Raw genomic sequence first — 23,984 nt, 5'->3', positions numbered from 1 at the left:
ATATGAGCTAAGAAATTCAGAAAAAACCTGCTTCTCCAGCATCACTGTCCTTCCTTTTAATAACTTTTCGTCCTTCCCCAAACAGGGAATCCAACCACCCCATAGCGACCAAGCTTATTCATGGACTTGGATCACATATTTAATCAAAATACGCAAGGGACCCTCTTTTGATTCCACAGTACTGTTCCAATCACAAAAAGAAGCCAAAGCAGAAAGGCAAAAGAAAAAAGGGGCATATATATATGGATTAATTAATAGGCCAGGTTGCTTTAAACACAATCAATGTATTGAAGGGTGTCTAGAAAACAGAACATTGACATTCTTCATGGAGGGGTTTCTAAGGAACAAAACAGAAAAAGAAGATAAAAAGGGAAGTGAAGAACATTTGCTTCTTCATGTTCTAGGAAGAATGTGCATAATTAAAATAGAATCTGTAAACTGAGTCAACGTACCTAATCAAGGTGCGTTCGTTGGAGGAGGATGAAGGATTCTTGTCGAGAGATCTTCGGGGTGTGGGAGTGGAACGACGAACGCGAGGGGATTGAAACAGCGTGGACAGCGGTGGTAGAATTAGAGGAACAACAATGGTGACGCGGCGGTGATAGAGAAAGAGGCCAGTAGAAGGTTAGGGGAAAAATGAGGGTTGAGTTTGAGATTGAATTGTAACCCTAAAAAAGTTGATGGCAGCTCACACATGGAAAATATATTTTTTTAAGAATACTATCTCATTGGATTTTATTAATTATTTTTTTATGCAATTCAATATTTTTTAAGAGAAGTTATCTAATAAATTGACACGTGGAATTTGCGTCCTAACAAATTGACACGTGAGATTTTTCTTATGAGATTAAACCAAAAATTGCCACCTCACCAAATCAGCCTTAGAGAAGTTCTACTTTTTTTAATATATATTGATTGATATTGACATTGATTAGATTAGATTAGCAATGGTTCTAATGTTAATGCTGAATATAGGATACTTTGTGATTTGTGAAATGAAGGTTTGAGGTTCACATTTACTTATTATTGTGAACTTCTGGAATGTTAACCTTGTTAAAACATGACACAATTATGAAAAGAAGACACGGTGGGTCTTTCAACAATTATAAACCTTTGTTCCTAAATATAACCTAGATTAAATTGGTGAGCTGGAACATTAATTTACCAACTCAAACCAAATAAGAAAAAATGAATGTACAACTACAATAAATCATTTTGGAGTTTTCTTCAAAAGCTTCAATACCCTCGGAATACAGGGGAGGAAGGGGTGAATGAAGTATGTAATTGAAGTAGCACCCTCCTCTGCTGCTGATTAACCCTAAAATACTATCTTCCTATCTCTGAACTACACGAGCAGAGGAGGAGAACACAAAGCTGTAATGATCACTTGCATTTGAGCCACCAGTTCAAGCCTAGAGAGAATTTGAAGAGGTGTCGATGTATTTCTCGTGAAAAAAAAAACACCAGAAGTTCAGTCCTTGAGCTTCTTCCTCTTCCATCCTTAAATCACTTTTAAATATTTCCCTTTTGACGAGCAAATCCTGGCTGAATATTTTAATGAAGAAGCCCCAGAATCAACAACACACACAAAAATATAAGCAAACTGGATTAGTCACGGAAGAAAGAAATGTGATTATATTCACACAATGGTGAAAGAAAGGCCCTTACACAATGGTCTACACACATGCAGGTAATAAGTACAGGGAGTGAGAAGAAAATAAATACTGACCTGAAGAAGCATGGATGGATGTGCAGTAGGTTCAGAAATGACATGACTTCTAGTTTTTCTCCCATTCACTGAAGTAACTGATGGGCTGTTAGCAGCAGTTATGTCCCAAAAGCTTCGTTTCTTGGCAGCTGGTACTGGTGATTGAAACCGATGATTTGGACTCTTCAACTCACCAGTGTTTGACTCCTTTGGCCTTATGCTAGACCTTGTTACCACTCTCTTCCCCACTTCCCCTACAGCTGCTAATTTTTTCACACCCTTCAATGAAAGCTCGCGAATAACATCATCTTTCTGCTTTATCTGCAAGCTATGGTCCTTTTTCATTCTCCCTATTTCTGCCTCAAGGACTTTTACTTTTTGTTGCAGTATTCTGACAGTGACAGCTACCTCATCTCCCTTGTTCTTAGTCTCTGGAGTGAAATGGCTTGCACCTAAGAAAGAAATTCTGGTCATTCGCTTTTCATTTGGTTGGGCAGAAGTCGGAGGAGTGGAAAGAAAGGATGTAGCTGAAGGTGGTGTTGGGGAGTTTGCAGCCAAGGACTGTGCTTGGAGTGTCAAAAGCTTCTTTTGCTGTCTTGCTAGTTGTATTCGCATTTCACGATTCTCCTTTTGCAGCTCAAGTACCAGCTTGGCCTGGTCTGTTTCTGTCTCAGGTATTGGAATTAGATCTTCATTTGCATCAGTTGCCTGCATCCAAATATAGGTTTCAGTTTCATTATTCAGCAGAGTGAAAATTCAAAAGAGTGCAATGTTGCAATGTGAACATTGCACTAGCACGAGTAAAAGTTAAAGATGCTTGTTAATATGTATGTTGACTTATGACAAAACATTTGGAATATACTACTATTATGCCAGTGAAAACTTGAAATGGGGAATGGATTCAACCTTAGTTCGAATCTCCTTGGCTCTATCAGCCCAATGAAGGGTGTTCTGAGTTTCACCAAATGAGAGGTTACTTGGGCTTATGTTTGCAATCATAACAGTGTTGCAAACTCCTCCCAATGAATCTTTGAGAAGTTGAGTAAGTTTTGAATTGCGATATGGTATATGCTTCTTGCCCTCTACAAGAGCATTAATGCAGCTGCTTAGTGCAAGAAGAGACCGGTTTATATTGGCACCCTCCAGAGACCTAAGTGTTCTTTGATCTGTGGCAAGAGCTCTCTCTGACCCTGCAAGATCAATCAATGAAAGCTTGCCCACTCGGTTAATAATATTCATTGCAGCATCTCTAACTCGATATTCAACCACAACCTAGACGTAACAAAATAGTTGGGTTAAGCACATCTCACAATCACAGCATTTAAGGCTCATTGCTTTTCACTAAAAAAACCTTCAAAGTTCACCTGCAAAATAGCATGGGAACGTGAAGAAGTTTCATTTGCACGAGTTGGTTCTGTGGTTCTATTCTTATTTCCTTCTTGAAGCAATGACATCACCTGAAGCAGCCAGAGGAAAAGAAATAAAATAAAATAAAATTCCGTGTGAGGGTTCAAAGCGGTGTAAACTTCCAATCTACCAAATGGATCAGAATATTACTTCATCAGTGGAGTAGGCTCTGTATTGTGTAAGACCTGCTGCCACAATCCCCTATAACATAATTAGACAATGTACAATCATATATCTTTCGGAGCTAAAATTTAAAAGGATAAAAAACATGACAGTTTATCCAACAATTGACTGGTAAAAGAGGGTGCATGTGACTGGTAAAAGAGGTTGCATAATTTGCTTATTTAATTTCTAATCTCTTATCAACCAATTCATTTTCCATATTTGTATCTGACTGGTAAAAGAGGTTGCACGTGAGGGTTCAGAGTTGGTGCATATGTTCTCAAAGTGCTTAACCTAATAAGTGGAAAACTGAACTAATGTGAATAAACAGGTATATAAAGTAAACTATTGCCTTCCTCATTAAGATTTAGTCAAGGAATCATGAACTGCAAGAAAATATCCTTACACCTAGTATGGATGGCCTTTATGAATATACATATAAAATTGCAAATGTGAGTTTGGAAAGTTTATCCAAACTTTGACATATATCTCCAAATTGAACTATACCCTGACAATAGCATCAAGAAATACATTACAGATCAATGTATTTCAAAAGGTATTAATTAAAGACGGATATCAAGGAAGGAGAGCAGATAGCAACACACACTATAATGACTATTACTACCAGCAGGCACAAAACAATCAGTAGCTTATCTCTTGAATAGTTCTGAAGTTTTTTAAATTATTTATAAGATAAGGTGTAGTGCACCTGTTTATCTTCTCTAAGAACCAGAGGTCTTCCAGGTGAAAGCAAATCTCTCACAGTTTCATTATAAACCTCAAGGTAAGACAGATGAACGGCATGGTTTCCATCACAACTTCTCTGCCTGATTTTACTGAAAAGATCCTTAATTGCCAACACCATCACCCCTGGGCTCTCCAATGTACCAAGCATTGTGTAAGTTTTCCCAGCTCCAGTGGCACCATAACAGAAAACTGATCCATTTCTCCCTTGCAGAACTGCTTCCACAAGTTCTGAAGTTCTGAAAGTACAAAGTCAAGGTACCTTCCCATCAAACACAAATAACTGCTTGAATAGTAAATTGAAACTCCAAACTCCAATGGGCTTGAAGCTCAACTAGTAAGACTAACAAAAGAAGTTTTCACTCCCCCATAAGGCCATGTTTTCCTCTCCCTGCCCTAATACTTATATTATACCTCAAGTATTTGGATAAAAAACTTTTGTCTTTTAACCTGGCAATCATTCCTTCTGAACTTTCATTAAGCAAGCAACAAGACTGGGTATACAACAATTGTAAAAACAAGCCTCCACTCACACTAATAGAAAAGACACCAGAAACACACTGGTACCAAAAACAAGCAGAATTTTTTTTTTTTGGTTACAAAATGGTAGAACAGAGAGAAAGCACCTCCAGAATACCAGGTGATCACTCCCTGATCAATGGGAGGATCTGGACGCGCGGAAGGGCTCCTGAGCTCCAGGCAAGGTGCCAGTGGCATGCTTAAAATTCAAGAAAATGACCTAACTAACCGGTAACAACTAACAACAATAGCATTTATTCACACTAACATAAACACAGAAATTCTAATTGTACTAGTGAAGTTTAATAACTATATGATCACAGTGTAAACAAGTTTTATGAATACATTCAATTAGCACCAATTCTAATTGTACTAATTGTGCAAGTCTATGTAAAACTATTTACGCATTCAGTACTAAACTACTAGTTAAATTCTAAAAAGAAAATGAGTTTCATCCAATAGTCACATATTGGAGGGGAAGAAAAATAGTAGATATTAACTATCACTTCATTTCAGATCATATATTTATAGATTTCTTACTATCTATAAATGCAAACAACATCACTTCATTTTCGATTCCATTTTTCAGCATTCAAAGACAATAAAATAACATTTTATTTGAAAATAGGAAACAAAATGAATCCAATGGGATAGTTTTGTAATTAAAACTCAAAACAGAACAGAAATAGAAACAAGAAAAGGCCAGTTCTTGAAAATTAAACAATCACAGATAGCAACCCACATGGTAGTTTCTATCTTCAGGAACTAAATTGAGGAATTTATTAGAAACAAACTCACGTGGTGGAATAAACCTGGTTCTGAGTAGCCGAATCTGGAAATGAAGCATCAAACGTGAAATGGCGTCCCCGAACCCTCTTCAACCTCAGGTAATCATTCGCAGTGGAAAACTCTGTAATATAAACGTCACGGCGATCCGCGATCCTCACACAGCACCTCGTACCCGCTTCCTTTTCCTTCTTCCCCATTGGCCTCACCCTCACAAACACAAGAATCCTGCTCCCACTTTCCGGCGGCAACGCAAGCTTCCGCGCCGCCGCCGCTACCGGAGCTGAAGGAGCGAGGTTTTGCTTGTGGTGCTCGTACAACTGAGTCAGGGCTTTCAGTTTCTCCTTTAAGCATTGTTGTTGGGGTTGTTCTTGTGGGTTCAAAATCTTGGATCGAGTTGAAACCGGCATTGTAGGGTTTCTTGCAATTGAATTGAACCAGTTTGCAAGAAAACCCTGTGAAATCGATGATTGGCTACAAGCTTAAGCTTCAGGGTTACCCAATCTCAAAGCGTTCTTCGCTGTTGATTTGTCTGCAAATTATCATGAAAGAAAAAGAAAAAGAAGAAATGTTATCGAACGAGAAAAAGAGTAGAGTGTCAGTGGTTCTCAGTGTTACTATATTATAAGTTTTGAATCATTCATACTTGATAGCAACGGTCAAATGTCGCCCATTCATATTTATGATCAAAGTGTTGCAAAAGTGAGTAATGACACAAAATTGTGTGTGAGTATCAATTGATTAAATATCATTCTAATTACTATTTTAAAAAAAAAATAAAAAAAATTAGAAAAAGCCAACTGTGTTGGCGATTTTAAGGAAAAAAAAAAAGGAAAGAAAACGCCAACTATGTTGGCGATTTTAAGAAAAAAAAATTTTAAAAAGAAAAGAAAACGCCAACCATGTTGGCGATTTATTTAATAAACGAAAAAAAAAACAAAAACGCCAATAGCATTGGCGATTCTTTAAAAAAGTAAAAAAAAAAAGAAATAGAATCGCCACTAACAGTGGCGATTTATACTAGTTTGGTAAATAAAAAAAAAATACCCCAAAGCTGTAATTTCCAAACTAAACTATACCATTTGGGTACAAAAACCGGTGTTTTTCCTATCATGACAATTTGTAGTTGTCGAGTGAATAGAGGCGTTTTTAGAATCTATCCTTCTGCCATCATTTATGATTATATTTTGGCCCTTGCATCCCACAATTGTGGTCATCTCTCTACTCTCCCCTCGTTATAAGTTATAGTGCCTCAATAGTCATTGGTAATAGACGATGTTGTGGTCTTAGTGGACCACCCCAAATGGGATACAAAGTGAGCCCGGTTGTGTCATCTGATTGCTTCAACCCTGCTTGCTATCCAATCTAAATTGGATTGGCTGAGCTCCATTCATTTGAAAGCCCCATGAGTTTATATAAACTTGATTCCTCTCATCCCAATCTAGTAAATCTTCATTGAGTTAAGCCAGTTTTGGATTCATAGTTCCGGGAGCATGTGTAAATGCCACTTAATAAGTGAGTGAGTGCAATGGCCTTGTGAAGTCTTCTTCATTCTCATAAATTTGAATAGGAGGAGTGGTTTGAGCAACCTCCTCTAATGAAGCTTGATACTTTATCACCACAGTTTTCACTTCATGGCATGAGAACTCGGTTTGAATTTTCGCATCTTGTTCCGATTGGCTCCCAAAAGCTCCACTTAAAGGAGTCTTACACTTGTAGAGACTCCGAACATGGACATCGAGCCTATAAATACAAGTTCCTTCGTTTATTTATGTAACATGCTATTCATTCTAAACATTTCCTGGATTCTTCTAAGACTCATGGATTCTCTTTTGATGTCTTTATGTTCTTCATCTTCATGCCTTTCTCTTGGATAAAAAGCTTCATAGCTTACGTGAGGTGATAAACTCTCATTGCACGCACACAGTGCAAGTGGGTAAGAAATTTGGCAGGTTCTATTTGAGTCAAAAAATGAGGGGTTTTTTTTTTGGGAAAGAGGTGGTGAAGAAGGTAAATGAGTATGAGAAGCAGAAAAATGGTTATTCAACTATTGGTGAATTCATGCTCATTAGCTTCTTCAACACGCTCCTTTAATTTGAAGTTACTCATCCCTTAACTGGCACTAATGCAGTAGGAGCTGCAAAGTTGAGGGGAGGTGGTGTCTTGTTGACCTTAGTTCCATCAAAATCCAAGGTGTCATCTATAATGGTAAGCGATGAAGACTCAAATGTAGTCTTCTTCAGAACCAACTTAGGTATACTTAGGTGCAGATGCAGCTTGTTTCAAATGAGAAGGTCGTGCACTAGAAGCAATAGACCGTCTACTTGAATTCAAATTTACAACTTTATCGTTAAATACTTATTTCAAAAAATAATTATTTATAATTTTATGTTATTTAACTTAATTTTACATGAAAAAACACTTGTATTGCTTGGAGTAAAGGGCACAAACAGGTCGTCTGCGAGATTGATTGTAGTGAGTTGGTGGTTGTGCTAGGAGACAGGGAATGCACATGGGTTGGGTTGGATGGATTTTGGTCAAAATAAAATCCGAACCGATCAAAATTGTCTGGGTTGGGTTGGGTTGGATTTCACAAATTTCTTCTTCGGACCCGATCCGAACCAACCCGACGAAGTTTGGATTGGGTTGGATGGATTTATTGGGTCACTATATTAAAATAATAATATATCTGAAATATTAAAAAATCTTGCAAAAATTATTATAAATTCAGAAAAAGTTATAAAAAATACTAAATATGTTATAATACTAAATAATATGAAAAAGACACAAAAAGTTATAGAAATAATACCACATAAATGACATATAGTCAAATATCATGAAAACATAAAACTTTATTAGCAAATGACATGAAACAATCTAATATAAATAGTATCTAAAAAGTAAAAAACAACACTAAATGTCATGTCATGACACTTAGAACTTAGATTTCTCCAACATGCCAAATAACTATATATAAACATGTAACAAATAACTACGAACAAATACTCTAAGTTCAAATATGACAAATAACTACAAATACTTGTAAGATCAAAATTTGGTCATGTGGTACAACTCTATGTTTTGATGATAACAAGTATTTATTTGTGGATGAACAATTATGGTACTCTAACGTTTGTCTTGAGTGTTTTGACAAACAGGTTCTGATTCTGACACCAGAAGATATATTCATCAGAAGATCTGAAGATCAGAAGTTCTGAAGATCAGAAGATCTGAAGACCAGAAGACCAGAAGATCTGAAGATCAGAAGTTCTGAAGATCAGAAGATCTGAAGACCAGAAGATCTGAGGATCAGAAGTTCTGAAGATCAGAAGATCTGAAGACCAGAAGATCTGAGGATCAGAAGTTCTGAGGATCAGAAGATCTGAAGGTCCAGAAGCTCTGAAGGTCCAGAAGCTCTGAAGGACCAGAGGCTCTAAAGGTCCAGAGGCTCTGAAGGTTCAGAAGCTCTGAAGGACCAGAAGCTCTGAAGGACCAGAGGCTCTGAAGGTGTAGAAGCTCTGAAGGTCCAGAAGCTCTGAAGGACCAGAGGCTCTGAAGGTCCAGAAGCTCTGAAGGTCCAGAAGCAGAAGTTACGAAGGTCAGAGGATCCAAGCTTCCCTCTGACTCTGATCACCAAGCTTCACAAGTTCCAACATGAAGCGTCGTCAGATCAGAAGTAAATGGTTAAAGGCAAATGTCTCTATCAAGTAGCACAAGAGCAGTGTACTATTCTGACAAGCCTACCTACCAAGGTTCAGCCACAGCAGGTTCTGGAAGTTCCAGAAATGCCCTCCAACGATCATATTCTCTCAACAGAAATCTCCTTTGCACCTTGGACTATTTAAGGCTGAAGAAGAGAAGAAAGACTGAGGAGAGAGAAACCAAGAGCTGCAATACAAGAAAAGATTCAAGCCTCCACTTTCTTCATCTGTTCTTATTTAGTTTACACTTAGCTTATTCAGAAGCAAACCTTTGTAAACACCAACCTCAAACAGTTGTTTGATTTTCCTTAAGGGACCGGGTAGGTCAGTATCCTTAAGAAGACTAGGATCTGTGTATCTTAGTGGTGATTCCTTAAGGGACCAATTAGGTCAGTATCCTTGAGAAGACTAAGAGAGTGAATCTTAGTGTTTACTAGTTCATTGTATTGTTAGTCACTGAGCAGGTTGCTAGTGCAGTTGTAACAATCTCTGAATAGTGGATTGCCTTCATTCTAAGAAGGAAGAAATCACCTTAACGGGTGGACTGGATTAGCTTGAGGGATTTATCAAGTGAACCAGGATAAAATACTTGTGTGCTTCTCTCTTCTCTCTATCTTTATCCGCAGCACCATCTATCTCAGATAAACCGAAAATATTTACTTTAAATCTTAAGGGGAAAGTTTTTATATTCAAAACTCTATTCAACCCCCCCCCCCTCTAGTCGTTTTTCACACCTTCAATACTTAAGTCTCAAAGTTTCAAAAAGTCATCACTCCGACACTAGCACTCCAAGTATGAGTAAAATTATAAAAAATATTATTATATGTATGGATTATGGGTTGGGTTGGATGGATTTGAACTGAATCCGAAATCCGATCCGAACTTGGTTGGGTTGTAGTAAAATCCATCCGACTAACCCGATTGCCCGATCCAACCCGCATTTTTTCTATTGGATCGGATTGGGTTGGGCGGGTTCATTGGATTTACCCGGCCCATGTTCACCCCTAGGTGAATTCATGCTCATTAGCTTCTTCAACACGCTCCTTTAATTTGAAGTTACTCATCCCTTAATTGGCACTAATGCAGTAGGAGCTGCAAAGTTGAGGGGAGGTGGTGTCTTGTTGACCTTAGTTCCATCAAAATCCAAGGTGTCATCTATAATGGTAAGCGATTAAGACTCAAATGTAGTCTTCTTCAGAACCAACTTAGGTATACTTAGGTGCAGATGCAGCTTGTTTCAGATGAGAAGGTCGTGCACTAGAAGCAATAGACCGTCTACTTGAATTCAAATTTACAACTTTATCGTTAAATACTTATTTCAAAAAATAATTATTTATAATTTTATGTTATTTAATTTAATTTTACATGAAAAAACACTTGTATTGCTTGGAGTAAAGGGCACAAACAGGTCGTATGCGAGATTGATTGTAGTGAGTTGCTGGTTGTACTAGGAGACAGGGAATCCATTCGCTTTATGCTAGTGCTCCAAGAGATTCAAGATCGGCTTCATAAAGACTAGAGAGTGGAGATCTCTGTTATGAGCCAGAAGATAAATATGGTAGTGGATCATTTGGCTTCCATGGGTGCAAGGCACCCGAGTTATAGTGTGCGAGTGCTCGAGGTGCCTCCCCATGATTTACCGCCCTTGCTTTTGAGGGATTCGTTAGGTGTTAGTTAAGCAAGAAAAACAATTCAAAACTATATTTGTAAACAAATACAAGTGAATCTCAATTTTTGAAAAATCACTTAAAATAAAGTCAATTTTTATTTAATTTCAAAACAACTTTTTTCTAAGTGGAAACAAACACGTCACAAATTATCATATTATTATTTTATACATTTAATTACAAATCAATATTTTGGAATATAAATGACATCAAAATATACATGCTTGCACAAATATTTATACTTAATAATAAAAATAAAATCAAACCTCATCCGTGGGGTACCTTGGTAATTTAAAATAATATAATGAAAACCACATAAAAGAAAATGTAGACGGTAACTAGGGTTTAGCAAAGCCACCAACATAGTCTGTGTGAGAGAACAGTGTTCATAGTCTGTGTTTCGCAAAGCAGCAGCAATGGCCGAAGAGGAACACGACCATCACACCTCCCCTGAGTTCGACGACCAAGCTAAGAAGAAGAAGCTTCGCAAGAGGAAAAGATCTCGCAAAACCGAGCATGAAGTAGAACAAGAAGAAGTAGACAATGGGAACGCAGAATCTCCGGAGGAGAGTGAGCAACCACAAACTGAACCAGAAGAACAACAAGAAGTAGAAGTAGAAGAAGACGGTGATGATGAAGAAGAGGAAAAGGTGGAGACCGCTTCTGGGTCTGGAATCATGAGCACCCTGTCTTTTTCGTCTCTGGGTTTGTCTCAACCTACTTCTAAGGCTATTATGGACATGGGTTTTCAAACCATGACTCAGGTAACGAATATATATATATTTTTTTTCTGTTTACTTTTCTTAATAAAATTAATTGTGAGTGGTAGAATTTTTAAGTTATCATATTGGCAATGATAATAATAATAATAGAGTGAAGGTTATAATTTATGTGAATGTTATGAAATTTGTAGATTCAAGCTAAGGCGATTCCGCCGCTATTGATGGGAAAGGATGTTTTGGGTGCTGCTAGGACAGGTTCTGGAAAAACTCTTGCATTTTTAATTCCAGCTGTGGAATTGTTGTACAATGTTCAGTTCACGCCTCGCAATGGAACTGGTGTTGTTGTCATATGCCCAACTAGAGAGCTTGCCATTCAGGTAATAGTTGTTGCTCTTCATGCTCATATTTCCTCTTTTATTGGATGTGGCTCTGGTTGTGACTAATCTCACCACTTATTTTTCAGACACATGCTGTGGCTAAGGAACTGCTCAAGCATCATTCGCAAACTCTTGGGTTGGTAATTGGGGGTGCAGGTAGAAGGATAGAAGCTGAGCGCATTGTCAAAGGGGTAAATCTATTGGTAGCAACGCCTGGTCGTCTTCTTGATCACCTTCAAAATACAAAAGGATTCATATATAAAAACTTGAAGGTAAAGTTATGCATCTTTAATTCAGTTGTTTTAATATGTTCATATTTGACTGCTGACATTGATGGCACTTGAATATTAATAGTGAATATTTATATTTACATAAGCAATTTGTACAGTGTGTTTACAAGATGATCGAATCAATCCCTTAAGTTTATGGATTAAGATTTCCTAACTAAGGTAACTAGGATAAAATCAAATCTTAATAACATCTCAACACTCCTCCCCAAGCTGGAGTATAGATATATCCTAGGACCTCGTAAAGATTTATTGAAAATATTGGCAAGCTGATCCTCGGAGCAAACAGAGGAAGTTCTTATGAACTCCAGAGGCTCCTTTCTCTGAGGAAAAGACAGTTGACTTCTAAATATTTTGTCCTCTACAAAACTAATTGATTATCAGTTTATCACACATTAGATTAATGGGACCAAACTTGCTGAACCACAACTCTTGAAGTAAATAAGTGCTTCAGCCACAATAGCTCATATGTTTTGAGCCATAGTTTGATACTTGACCTGGCACTTTGCACACTTTGCTTCTTACTCTTTCACGAAATAAGATTTTCACTAGGAAAACCAATGTAGTGATTTCATAGGTAAGTCTATAATTCTATATTCTAGTTCTAGTTCTTACTCTGAGCTTTTGCATGATTTGGCAGTGTCTCATGATTGATGAAGCAGACAGGATATTGGAATCCAACTTTGAGGACGAAATGAAGCAGATCATTAATATACTCCCGAAGGTATTGAAACTGTTTGAACATGTTTCTTTTTCCTCCTTCCCCTCCTCAATTATGCAATGAGGTTTTGAAATTTCAATGAAGCCACGAGATCGCATCATGTCCAACCACATCGTCTGTGTGTGGATGGGATTATTTAACTGGTGAACAACAAAAAAAAGTTCCTAAAATATAATTGAAGGGAAAAGTACATTGGACAATGGATGAAAATTTATGACATGATAAAGAAACTAAAATGTTTTCAAGCTCCAGAAGGTTCAGAGCACAGTCTACATGTTTTTTTTTACCAATATGTGATTATTTTCTTATCTCCAACTACATTTAGAGTAGTGAAAGTTTCCATTCCATAAAGTAGTCTTTTTCTGTTAGCATTTTTGGCGTTGGCTACTCTGTAGTCTGTACCACTATCTGTGGTTAACTCTTTCAATCTGTGTTAAGTTGTTGACTAAATGCTGTCTGGTGAGTATGAATTTTGAATATCAGCAGCTGCCTGCAATTTAACTTGTAACATTCTGAAAATACTGGTGTTTTTCTCTGACAAAGAAGTAGTGCTTTCTTCTGATATCCATATTATTTGAGTATCAATGTTTCTTCTTAAGGTTCCAAATATTTGCGGTCATCTGGCTGACATTTTTAAGGTTTGGGGCCTAGCTTTTCGGGCTGAGATGTGGTTGCTATATTTCTTACTTAATTTTCCCCATCTTTTCTGGAATGTATTAATCTAGCTTTAAGTTTCTATCTTGTTTTTGGTTTTCCTAATATTTTGAGTATGGCTAATTATTCTGTTTCTCATTTAACAGAAAAGGCAAACAGCTCTGTTTTCAGCTACACAAACAAAAAAGGTTTGTCCTTCAATTTCCATGCTTCTTCACTCCTATCCCTGAATCAAATCTTGATTCAATTTCGTTCTCTTGACTCAACTCAAGTTTAATAACAGTCATATAAATAACACTCAATTTTCCCCCCTTGATATACTTGAAGTGAAAGCTTTATAATAAATGTTATATTGGAATGTATGAATTTGGGAATGCTAGCATATTGCCTACTTGCCTGTGCTTTTGACTAAATTTTCCCTGTTGCACTTCAGGTTGAGGATCTTGCCCGCCTGTCGTTTCAGACACCTCCTGTCTATATTGATGTAGATGATGGGAGGAAAAAGGTGGTACTTCTCGACTTGTATCATCTTTGAAGTTTGTTTTTGTAGAATTATCATAGTTATCTGACAAGATCCTCATCAATGTAGGTCACAAATGAAGGATTGCAGCAGGGCTACGTTCAAGTTCCCTGTGACAAGCGTTTTGTTGTTCTCTATTCATTCTTGAGGAGATATCAATCAAAAAAAGTGATGGTCTTTTTCTCTTCATGCAACTCTGTCAAATTCCATGCAGATCTTCTCAAGTACACTGGGCTGGAGTGCTTGAATATTCATGGAAAACAAAAGCAGCATACCCGGACAACTACCTTCTTTAGCTTCTGCAAAGCAGAAAAAGGGATCTTGCTCTGTACTGATGTTGCTGCTCGTGGACTTGACATACCTGATGTGGTATATTAATTTTTCTTACTAAGTTCCATGAATTTTTCCGACCTGTAAATGTGGTTGGTTGAGTCAATAAGTTGTATCAGCTTTTTATAGTTCAGTCAAAGCTCTTCAGTTGGAACTAGCAAAAATAAATCACAAGTTCACAACCGCCTGCAAATAAATATTAAAAGAACATAATATGTACTTTCATTTTTAAAAGTAAAAAAATTTAGAGGTGTTGGAGCATACGAAAAGAAGTTTTATAGAGAAGAGAATGAAATTAGGGAATTTCTGTGGTACTCTAGAACTGGTAATCTTGCTTAGCTGGTAATAGTATTGTTGTTGTATAGGTGACTTCTGGATGAATTTGGGTACAGAATTAAGTGGTTGGTTCAAGGGTGCCAAAATAATAGGAGTAGCTAAGAATCTCCAGAAAGAAACATTATAGCAAAAGATAAGATACCTTATAGGTCTGGACCAGAGATTTAGATGAAAAATAGGAATAAACTGTAGTCTGTAGATTACTTTTGCTGTAACCTTCACCAGCCGTGGAACTCAGGTTTGGGAAGTGAAAGAATCGATACATCAGGGTAAGTCTTTAGGAATTTGTGTGCCTTACCTCTATGGATTCAACCAGATACTCCTTATGCTCCTTTCTGCTTTTTTTATTTTCTTCTTCTGGCAATTCTAATAGAGGGATATGCCCAAACCTGCACTTGTCAATTAGCCCCTAACTAGCAACTAGTAACTAGTTTTGGCCTTCACTATCATTTTGTAACCGTTTTGTGCCCAATTGGTTCAGTTGGTCTCTCCTATACTCTTGCCTTATACTTTTCAAACTGGGGCCTAATTTTCTACTAGATAACTATATTAGCTAGTACAAAAAATCTGAACATACAGGAATAGCACATCAACTAAGTTAAGCTTACTGGATTTCCTACATTCCCAATGACAAACCTCTTAATCAGCCATTACCGAGCTACATAACAAGGTTAAGAAGACTAAATTTGCCCCTAATGCTAGTGTACAATCAATACTTTTCGCGGGCACTTTACTCCTGAAATCCTTGAAATGATGTATATGAAAGTTCTCACATGTGTTGGCACTTATCCTAGTTCAAACATTCCCCAGTGATACCAGAGCTTCCACCGTGACTAGGTAGCATATGGACAGTGTAAGAATAAATGCCAACAAGTCTCATACATTTGGAGAGTGACTCTTTGTCTGGTCGTTCAACAAGTCATTTATTTTGTTTCTATAATCTACCGCAACGTTCATTCTAAAATGCACCAGAGTCTAACTGAAATACTTAGCAATAGAATCAGACTTCAATTTCCAAAGGAAGTTATCAACAGAGATGCTGGTTTTTTTTTTACCTATCATGATAATCCATGTACAGCTGCGGAACCATAAACTGATGTAAATTTTATGTACTTAGGAATTAGGGTTTGTTTAGAACAGCATTTCTAGAGGTTATATAAATTTATCTTATGAGTGAAGCATTTAAACAGATGTTTTATTAAGCTTATAAAATAGCTTATGACGGTACCTATAAACTCTTTAGAGCGATACACATATGATTAATTAAGCTTTGTTTTTATAAGCTTTTTAAATAAGTGTTTAATTGAGCTATTTACCTGAATGTGCCCTTAGTTTTTGTTTTATGACAATGATAAAACTGAACACATTTTGATTTAAATGTCGTATTTATGTTACAACTATATTCTGTTAATTTGCAATCATTAAAGGGCATGCAACAGATTAACACTTCTCTCCTTTTCTGCTTCATGTAGGACTGGATTGTGCAGTATGATCCACCTGATGAACCAAAGGTACTCCCTTTATTGATGGTCACTACTATGTTTTACCATTTATTTATTTGCATTCTTATACTTAATGCACTGTGTAACATGCTATATGATACTGCTTCCAGGAATATATCCATAGGGTTGGTAGAACTGCTCGTGGGGAAGGTGGAAAGGGAAATGCTTTACTTTTCCTAATTCCTGAAGAAAAGAATTTTCTTCTTTATTTGAAGGTCAGTTTCTCTCTCTTTTTGATAGCTGGGGTTCTAATGTTATGCACTTGCTTTATCAATGGTTACTGGAGGAAACCTCAAGGGTTTCATGCATTTATTAGAGAAGGGAAAGCTGTAATTTTGGTTTTTGTGCAAGTGATAAAATTAGGTTGTGAAATGAAACTATAATATAATGTAGGTTGCTGAAAACTTATTCTTAGACCATCCTGAATTTTGTATGTATGTTTAATCTCAGGCAGCAAAGGTTCCTGTGAAAGAGTATTCATTTGACAATAAGAAGCTTGCAAATGTACACTCTCAAATGGTATGTTCCTGCTTCCTGAAGTGCTAATTATAAAAACTAGTATGGTAACCATTGCAGCTTATCTCACAAAGTAGCATCTGGATTATGCAGGAGAAGTTGGTGGCTGTCAATTATCATTTGAATAATATGGCTAAGGATGCTTATAGGTCATATATATTAGCATATAATTCACATTCTATGAAGGATATATTCAATGTTCACCGCCTTGATTTACAGGTAAACCTTTCTCCTTGCATTTTACATTATCATTATATACTTCAGGGTTTCCTGAACTGTATGGATATCCATTTCTATCAAGTAGATATACGAATCTGAATTGATCTAAAATCTGAAGTTTTATTAGTGTATACAGTCATGACATTCCTGATTTAAATCAACTGCCTTTGGGACTTCTTGTATTTTCCTTTCATTTTAATCTCAAATCAAACTTTAGAATAGGTACAAAGTATGTTGGATGAGCGAGTAATATAAAAATATATTTTTGAAACAAAATAATTAAAATGGCAACATAAAAAAAGATATATGTGCAAATTCCTTGTTAAGGTTTCATCGTATGTTAGAAATTCAGTTACTTACATAAAATTGTAGATTCTAGGATAGAAGATAAATAGAGGGGTTGCTACAAGTTATTGATAACCTTCCCTTGTTTCCCTTTGTTACCTATACCCTATGCCACTTTTTAATTCTCTCCTATTTCTTTCTCATAGATCAGGTCAATTCACCTAACATTTTATTTTCACGTCAAATATTGTCAATCATAAGGAAAGGCTAGCTGCAAGAGTTGTAAAGCACTGCACCTTGGCTTTGCAATTAGCTATTTGCAGAAATTAATAATTTTCTTTATTTAGTAGGAGCAATTAGTAAAACTCAAGGGTTTTTGAAAAAATTGTGTATTCATGGACAACCCTGTATTATTGTGGCTTATGAAGTAACTGTTACATACCCTGCTACATCCATTGAAGTTACCGGTAGAGAAACAATCCCATGTATCAAACTTCTAGTCAAATTGTTGGATAGTCAAATCATGTATAATATTAACTACAATTACAACATATGATAGTAAAAGTTACTGTTCTTGTGCAGGCTGTTGCTACTTCATTCTGTTTTTCAAACCCACCGAAGGTAAATCTGAACATAGACAGCAGTGCTTCAAAGCATAGGAAGAAAATACGCAAAGTTGAAGGAAGAAGACATTGATTCCGCAAAAGCAATGCTTGTAGAAGGAGAATTGCAGATGATAAACGGCTCTACTTCTGAAAGCACTGTCAGGAAACATGTACCAGCACTGTAGTGGATGTTATTCTCATCTCCTTCCCACAATACACCAGAAAATTTTGGTAGGAATCCCAATTTTATTTAGGTGAGTGTAACTTTGTCAAACAATAGATTATTTGACGGATTATAATTCTTCAACCGGAATGTGTTATGAGCAGTTTTGAACTGAAATATTTGACATGGGTTTCCTATCCTATAAATTCAATTTATAGGCCTGTTCTTTTTGTTGTAAATTTGATCATCAACCTTCGATTACAGCTTTCAAAAGCAATAGCAATACTGAATTGAGATGCGTCGTTCTTTTTTAGGTTTAACATGATATAGTTACAAAGACAATGAAAGGGTTATTTAACAACACTTACCGACTAAATTTTAAAGAGTGATACTGCAAATCAAATACATAAAGCAAAATAAGAGCTGCACACTCAAGTTAGGAAGCTAATACGCCCAACCTGAAACCATGAAATAAAAAATCACTCAAGGCCGTAAAAATCAGTTTAAATTAGGTTGAGGAGTTGCCCACTCTCTTTAGAACCAACTCATTACTCGCCTTCCAGAGAATATCTCAAAAAACAACTACAAACACAATACTCCCAAGGCATAAATAAAACAACCACAAACACAATACTCCCAAGGCATAAATAATCCATACTTCTTATGATTAAGCAGGCTGTTCGCACAGAATTTTGACGGAAATATTGCTCACCCCCAAATTCAAGGACGGAATCTGGAAGAAGAAATGAGTTGAACTAAAAGTGGTGCCCAACATTAACATCGGGGTCAATGGGATAATCATCAAACTGACAACTCTGACCCAAGCAGAAGACCCAATTTGGGGGTGAGCAATATATCCGTCAGAGTAGAAAACATAAGTCCGCAAAAAAATTAAACCCACGCCCACAAGACCCAAGCAGAATAAACACCTAAAAAAATTGCACAAAAGGAGAACTCCAAAAGATCAAGAAACAAGCACCCAGAATAACACCGCAAGGAGCCTAAGAAAGAATATGGTCCTAAGTTCTCCCTCCAACCCATGAATATGTAAAGTCACTCTAGGCATATTCAAGACTAGGGGTGGAAATAAGCCAAGCGACGTGTCAGAGTTCTACGGTCTGACTCGTCAGAGGCCTGACCTGACTTGTTTATTAAAAAAGGTCGGACCTAAACTTTTTAAAATGCTTCATTAACGAAAAAGGTCAGATCCAAGTTATCAAAAAAAAATAAAACTATCTGACTTGTTAAGTCAGCTTGTTTATGTTATATTATTTTTATCAAGTGTTAATCGTCCACTTGGCCCCTGTCTTTGTCTCGCCGTCCCTCCCCGGAAAATTTACAAATCTGGGTCCTCTCGTTTGCAATAAGTCTGGAGCAGGTCCTCGCCGGAGCCCGGAACTCCGAGGAGTGATGAATAGGCATGCTGACTGGTTAATGTTGCTTATGTGGATTTAAAATAAAATAAAATAAAAAACAGGTCAGAAATTTTAATTTATTTTAAAAAATAAAAACAATTATTTTAATCTAAATTCAATTAAAAATTTAAATTCATCATCTTCAACATCATGTTTTTTACATTAATCTCATCTTATTTTCTTCATCATCTTCTTCAAAAAATTATAACCCCAACAATGAACAATAAAATCCCAAAAACACCAAATCTAATTTCCCAAGGTCTTCATCATCATAATCAAGAGTCCAGAAATAATCAAAATCCAGAAAACAAGAAAAAGAAACCCATAAGTGCTGGTGGTGGCCAGGAAACCCAGAAATGGTGGTGGTGTTGTTCCTCTTCCTCACTGTAGCATAGATCTTCTTTCTTTTTCCTCTTATTTTCCCCACTGCTTGCAGCAAGCTCGATGCTACCAGCCAGGGTCATGGACGAACAATATAATTTCCAGATCTGGGACGAACGATATCATTTCCAGTGTATTCCCAAATCCAGAAACCCATGAACAACCTCGTTCCTAACAGAAGCTTCGATGGCGATGATTAACCCAGATTTGTTGCTCAAGAAGGTCTCATCCTCACAAAGGCACGGCCTCTTTTGTCGTTGATCTTCAATCTCGCTACCAGCCCAATGATTCAGATCTAGGATTTTGCAGGTGAGGGTGAGGTTTGAAGGGAGGGAAGAGGTGAAATGATCCGTTTTAAAATAAAAGTGGGGACAAAAAAAAAAAGACAGAGAATAGAAGATTAAAAAAAAAAAAACAAGAAAAACAAAAATCTAACCTTTAAAAAACCCACCGTAACCCCACCCTATTCCTAATGAAAAAAAAAAAAAAACAATTCCCTAATTCTTAAAACAAAACCACGTAATACTACCCCATCTACCCACTACTTTTCTATCTAAACCTTATGTTCTCTCTCGTTTTTGCTCTGCAATTGATTATCTCCCACAAATTCTTGTTCATCTTTTGTTCTTTTTCACTACAAGTTCCACACCAAATTTCCGATTCCAATAGACACCCATGAAGGAATATTTTGGCATCCAAGTGGAAGTGCTTTTGGGATAATTTTGAGGGTTAGGGTTTGTGCTCTAAGGAAGGAGAAGAGTATCCACTCCTACAGAATTGTTCTTCCTATTTCATTGAGGTATATCTATCACTTATAGATTTAAAGAATGATATCATAGTATATGTTAGACTTGAGTAGGATTTTTTTTAGGGGTTTGGGTACATAATTGGGGATTTCATAGTTGCTCATGGGTAGTACGACATAAGATAATTGTTGCTGAAGGTTTGAAGTTGATTTTTGGTGTTTAGATCTGCCGGTTAGTGGTTCGTTTGGTTGTCGCGCCGTTGTAGAGAGCAATCGTGTTGGTTCTTCGTAACTGTGAGTGGTTTTCAACTGCTATGACATATTTTTAACAGTCTTATAACTGATTTAATTACTTTATCATATTGCCTATTTATCTAAATTGGGGAAACATGTTTTTTATATGTTTGACTATCATTCTTGAACTCTGAAAGCTGATTTTATGAAGCTGATTTTGAGTATGTTTTATGAGTTGATATGAGAAGAGAATGACATTGGTTTAATTTTGAAATTATATGAAATTGAGATTGTGAACTTGAAAAGCTTTTATGAGCATTGAAAAGTTGATGTTGAGAATGTTATTTTGAAAAGCTTTGATGAGTATTGGAAAGCTGATTTTGAGACTGTTGATGAGACTTGATATGATTTGAGAAAATGGTTTTGGGGATCCTTGATAGAACCCCGTAGCCGTTAGCGGAGGTAACGGCCTAGGTGCACCTAGCTAGTTTAATTTCGGGAGGAGAGGGCTATCCGTTAGATGGAGCCGCCAGTGCACGGAAAGGGCTATCAACGAGATGTAGCTTCCCCCGATGAGATTGATGAGATATGACATGATTCCGGGTGGAGAGGGCTATCCGTTAGATGGAGCCGCCTCTTGGGTAAGATAATCCTTAAGAGGAAAGGGCTATCAACGAGATGTAGCTTCCCCCGATGACACGATGTGACTTAAGAAAGGAAAGGGCTATCCGTTAGATGGAGCCGCCCCTATCGGAGAGGCCATCCCTTAGGAGGAAAGGGCTATCAACGAGATGGAGCCGCCTCATGGTTCTACATGTGTAACCCTATTAATTATATTTTTGGTTTTATGTTTTTCATATCTGGACATGATTTTAACTGTATTTATTTGAAATGGTTATTTATGAACTTTATGATTTTTGTCAAGTTCATTGTTGAAATGATTTAAACTGGTATTATTGATGATATAAATTGTTTATACTGAGCTGAGAGCGAAAAACTCGTGCCTAGTTTGTTTCCCCTTCCTGTTCATGGGGGCTGTTGACTGCTCACTAAGTCTTTGTGACTTACCCCATTCATTATTTTCCCTCCACAGATTTTCAGGCAACTGAGTAGCAGATTGTTGTCAGGTTCAGATCATTCGGCCCATTTCGTTTATAGGCCTCATTTGGCAGGTGGTCATATTGGTATCTTTGTTGGTCTTTGTTATTCTGCAGCTATAGGGGAGTCTTGGGGGATATAGTTGTTATTTATTTTTAAATTTAAGAAATTGCACTTTAGTGCTGAATTTGGAATTTATGTATTCTTGGAATTCTAGTTATGATAAATATCAATTGATAGGTTTTATTATTTTGGAGATATTGATATTACAGGAAATATTATTTTGTATTTTTTTTTTACAAATTCTGGTAAACATGTATAACTTTGGGAAATCATTTTGGAAAGTGGGTTTTGGTTAAACAGGCTTGCCAGGCTAAGGTGATAGTCTGTGCGCCGGTCACGGCTTAGGATTTTGGGTCGTGACAAAGTTGGTATCAGAGCTTTGGTTGTAGGTCCTATTAGCTGCAGACATGAGGTTGTAATGGAATCTTGCTAGTAAATTGTGAACCGCGGCACAACTTACTTCAAAGATGCTATTAACGCCTCATGAGAGTCCTAAAGTTGTTTCCAAAGTGTGATTTGAGTTTGTTCCTCATTCACTGAGTTCCGAGTCATGTGTTATGTTTGATGAATATTCTTTGTTCAGTTAGGATGCCACCTAAATTAGGATTTCTATTATAAGACGATTAGCTTGTTAGAACCCTCCGTAAGACATTTGGGGTCAGTAGCGTTCGACAGTGTAGTGCAAGCCAAAGGCGATAGACGTTGGTTGTTTGTTGACGTAGGAAATGTTAAGGTACTTATATCGAGACAATGAAATTTATGAATGATAGAGCTTGCAATTGGCTTGAAGGGATTACAACATGATGTGAATCTATGTGTTGGAGTTGTTATTGGGAGCGTCAACCAAGTGTTAGAAAAAGGGAGCAACAACAAGTGAGTGTCATTGGAGAGGTTGATGTCACATTGATTGTTCACGTTAAACTTAATTATCATGCTTTTCTAGTACTAGTCAAGGGTGGATCATAGAGGTTTATTGATGCTTTTGAGAGTATATGGAGAGCACTTGGATGCTCATGCATAAGGGTGGCAAAGTTAACGTCATTCAGTTGGAGGATTGTAACACATGATTGATCTAATGACTTTATGGTATGTGAGCGATTGGATCGGCTTTGATAACGTGAATAAATTTTCCTAGAAACTCATAAATCGCTTTTTTTCTAAATTGTTAGAGATGACTTTGCATATAAGTTTGAGCTGCTGAAGAAAATTGATAATAATTTCTCAAGTACTCTCTAGAGTAATTCTAGTAGATAATCTTAAAGCTTTATGTAGAGTCATAGACTAGATTTAAAGGGCCCTTACGATCCATTTTTCCCCAAATGCATTTTTGCATGAGATCTACACCTTGTTTTGTTTGTCAAAAGATCATCATGTAGCTTTCTTTGGAGATAGTAGGGTGTGACATTAGCGCAGTCAGACAAGTCATATTATGGAGGATTTTCTTGGGGTTGTGGTGCAACTTCCTCTAGTCGTGGATAAGCGTTAGTAGAAGCGTCTTTAGCATTTTCTTTGACTCCCTACAACACTTGTAGATAAGCTATGAGTTCTTTTCGCCGAGGTCGTGCAGTATCTAAAAATAATGGTAAATGAAACAGTAGTCGATGTTAACGACATGTAAGGAGAGTTGAGCTCGAGTCTTTATTTTGACCCATCAAGATGTTTAGGCAACCAATGAAGTGGCAATAAGTATACTCCCTATATGATATTGAGATGATTATGTTTTCCTTAGCGCTAAAGATATATACTCTTTTATCATTGTTGTCTGCTTAGTGAATTATCTTCTTTCATGAATAAGATGTTGGTCATTGCTGAACCTCTTGGAGAGTATTTAATAGTTGAGTTTGTGAACCATTATTTTAAGGTATCCATTGGAGATCGATTGAGAGTTGTTGATAGTCGTTACAGCTTAAGACATAATTGATTTTAATGTGATCTTTGGATATAGATTGGATAATCTTTTGTCAATGATACTTTGGACTGTCATAAATAGGGTAGTGAGATTTAAAGTACCGCGAGAGTTGTTTTTCTCATTTCCGGGAGAGTGAAGTTGGACACCTCACAATCCAGTTTCAGAATTGAAAGTTAACAAGTTACTACGGAAGAGTTGTAGATGACAA

General features: G+C 36.8%; 2 protein-coding genes and 1 long non-coding RNA gene across 4 annotated transcripts; 2 read left to right on the top strand and 1 right to left on the bottom strand.

Moving 5' to 3' along the window:
- Positions 1 to 1,069: 1,069 nt before the first annotated feature.
- On the bottom strand, positions 1,070 to 5,954 carry LOC130729990 (kinesin-like protein KIN-8A). The gene is made up of 7 exons (XM_057581889.1): positions 5,339 to 5,954; positions 3,987 to 4,260; positions 3,266 to 3,316; positions 3,073 to 3,165; positions 2,615 to 2,980; positions 1,730 to 2,416; positions 1,070 to 1,545 (listed from the first exon to the last, which is right to left on the bottom strand). Exons 1-7 carry the CDS (start codon positions 5,734 to 5,736, stop codon positions 1,513 to 1,515), a joined length of 1,902 nt encoding a protein of 633 aa, XP_057437872.1. The 5' UTR covers positions 5,737 to 5,954; the 3' UTR covers positions 1,070 to 1,512.
- A 5,077-nt stretch (positions 5,955 to 11,031) lies between these two features.
- On the top strand, positions 11,032 to 18,229 carry LOC130729902 (DEAD-box ATP-dependent RNA helicase 27-like). Its single transcript, XM_057581787.1, has 12 exons — positions 11,032 to 11,458; positions 11,608 to 11,793; positions 11,880 to 12,065; positions 12,721 to 12,804; positions 13,602 to 13,643; positions 13,889 to 13,960; positions 14,045 to 14,344; positions 16,114 to 16,152; positions 16,254 to 16,358; positions 16,594 to 16,662; positions 16,753 to 16,878; positions 17,746 to 18,229. Exons 1-12 carry the CDS (start codon positions 11,111 to 11,113, stop codon positions 17,857 to 17,859), a joined length of 1,671 nt encoding a protein of 556 aa, XP_057437770.1. The 5' UTR covers positions 11,032 to 11,110; the 3' UTR covers positions 17,860 to 18,229.
- A 1,337-nt stretch (positions 18,230 to 19,566) lies between these two features.
- Positions 19,567 to 23,159, top strand: LOC130731853 (uncharacterized). Of its 2 annotated transcripts, none has more exons than XR_009016851.1 (3): positions 19,567 to 20,526; positions 20,697 to 20,766; positions 22,168 to 23,159. It is a non-coding gene; the product is annotated as an uncharacterized LOC130731853 (long non-coding RNA). The 2 variants fall into 2 exon arrangements; XR_009016852.1 differs by lacking the exon at positions 22,168 to 23,159 and adding an exon at positions 21,800 to 22,138.
- The last annotated feature ends 825 nt before the right edge of the window (positions 23,160 to 23,984 follow it).

The sequence above is a fragment of the Lotus japonicus genome, chromosome 1 (assembly GCF_012489685.1).
Source record: "Lotus japonicus ecotype B-129 chromosome 1, LjGifu_v1.2".
Taxonomy (NCBI): domain Eukaryota; kingdom Viridiplantae; phylum Streptophyta; class Magnoliopsida; order Fabales; family Fabaceae; genus Lotus; species Lotus japonicus.
This window is presented reverse-complemented; position numbering and strand designations above follow the sequence as displayed.

What these genes read in the sequence shown, in the direction of transcription:
- LOC130729990 (XM_057581889.1), bottom strand. Translation starts at nt 5,736, where the DNA reads ATGCCGGTTTCAACTCGATCCAAGATTTTGAACCCACAAGAACAACCC. An exon ending in GAGCCTACTCCACTGATGAA is followed by an intron (nt 3,166 to 3,265) that starts GTAATATTCTGA and finishes TGGCTGCTTCAG; the next exon opens with GTGATGTCATTGCTTCAAGA. An exon ending in GTTCCCATGCTATTTTGCAG is followed by an intron (nt 2,981 to 3,072) that starts GTGAACTTTGAA and finishes TGTTACGTCTAG; the next exon opens with GTTGTGGTTGAATATCGAGT.
- LOC130729902 (XM_057581787.1), top strand. Translation starts at nt 11,111, where the DNA reads ATGGCCGAAGAGGAACACGACCATCACACCTCCCCTGAGTTCGACGAC. An exon ending in CTAGAGAGCTTGCCATTCAG is followed by an intron (nt 11,794 to 11,879) that starts GTAATAGTTGTT and finishes CTTATTTTTCAG; the next exon opens with ACACATGCTGTGGCTAAGGA. An exon ending in TCATATATAAAAACTTGAAG is followed by an intron (nt 12,066 to 12,720) that starts GTAAAGTTATGC and finishes ATGATTTGGCAG; the next exon opens with TGTCTCATGATTGATGAAGC.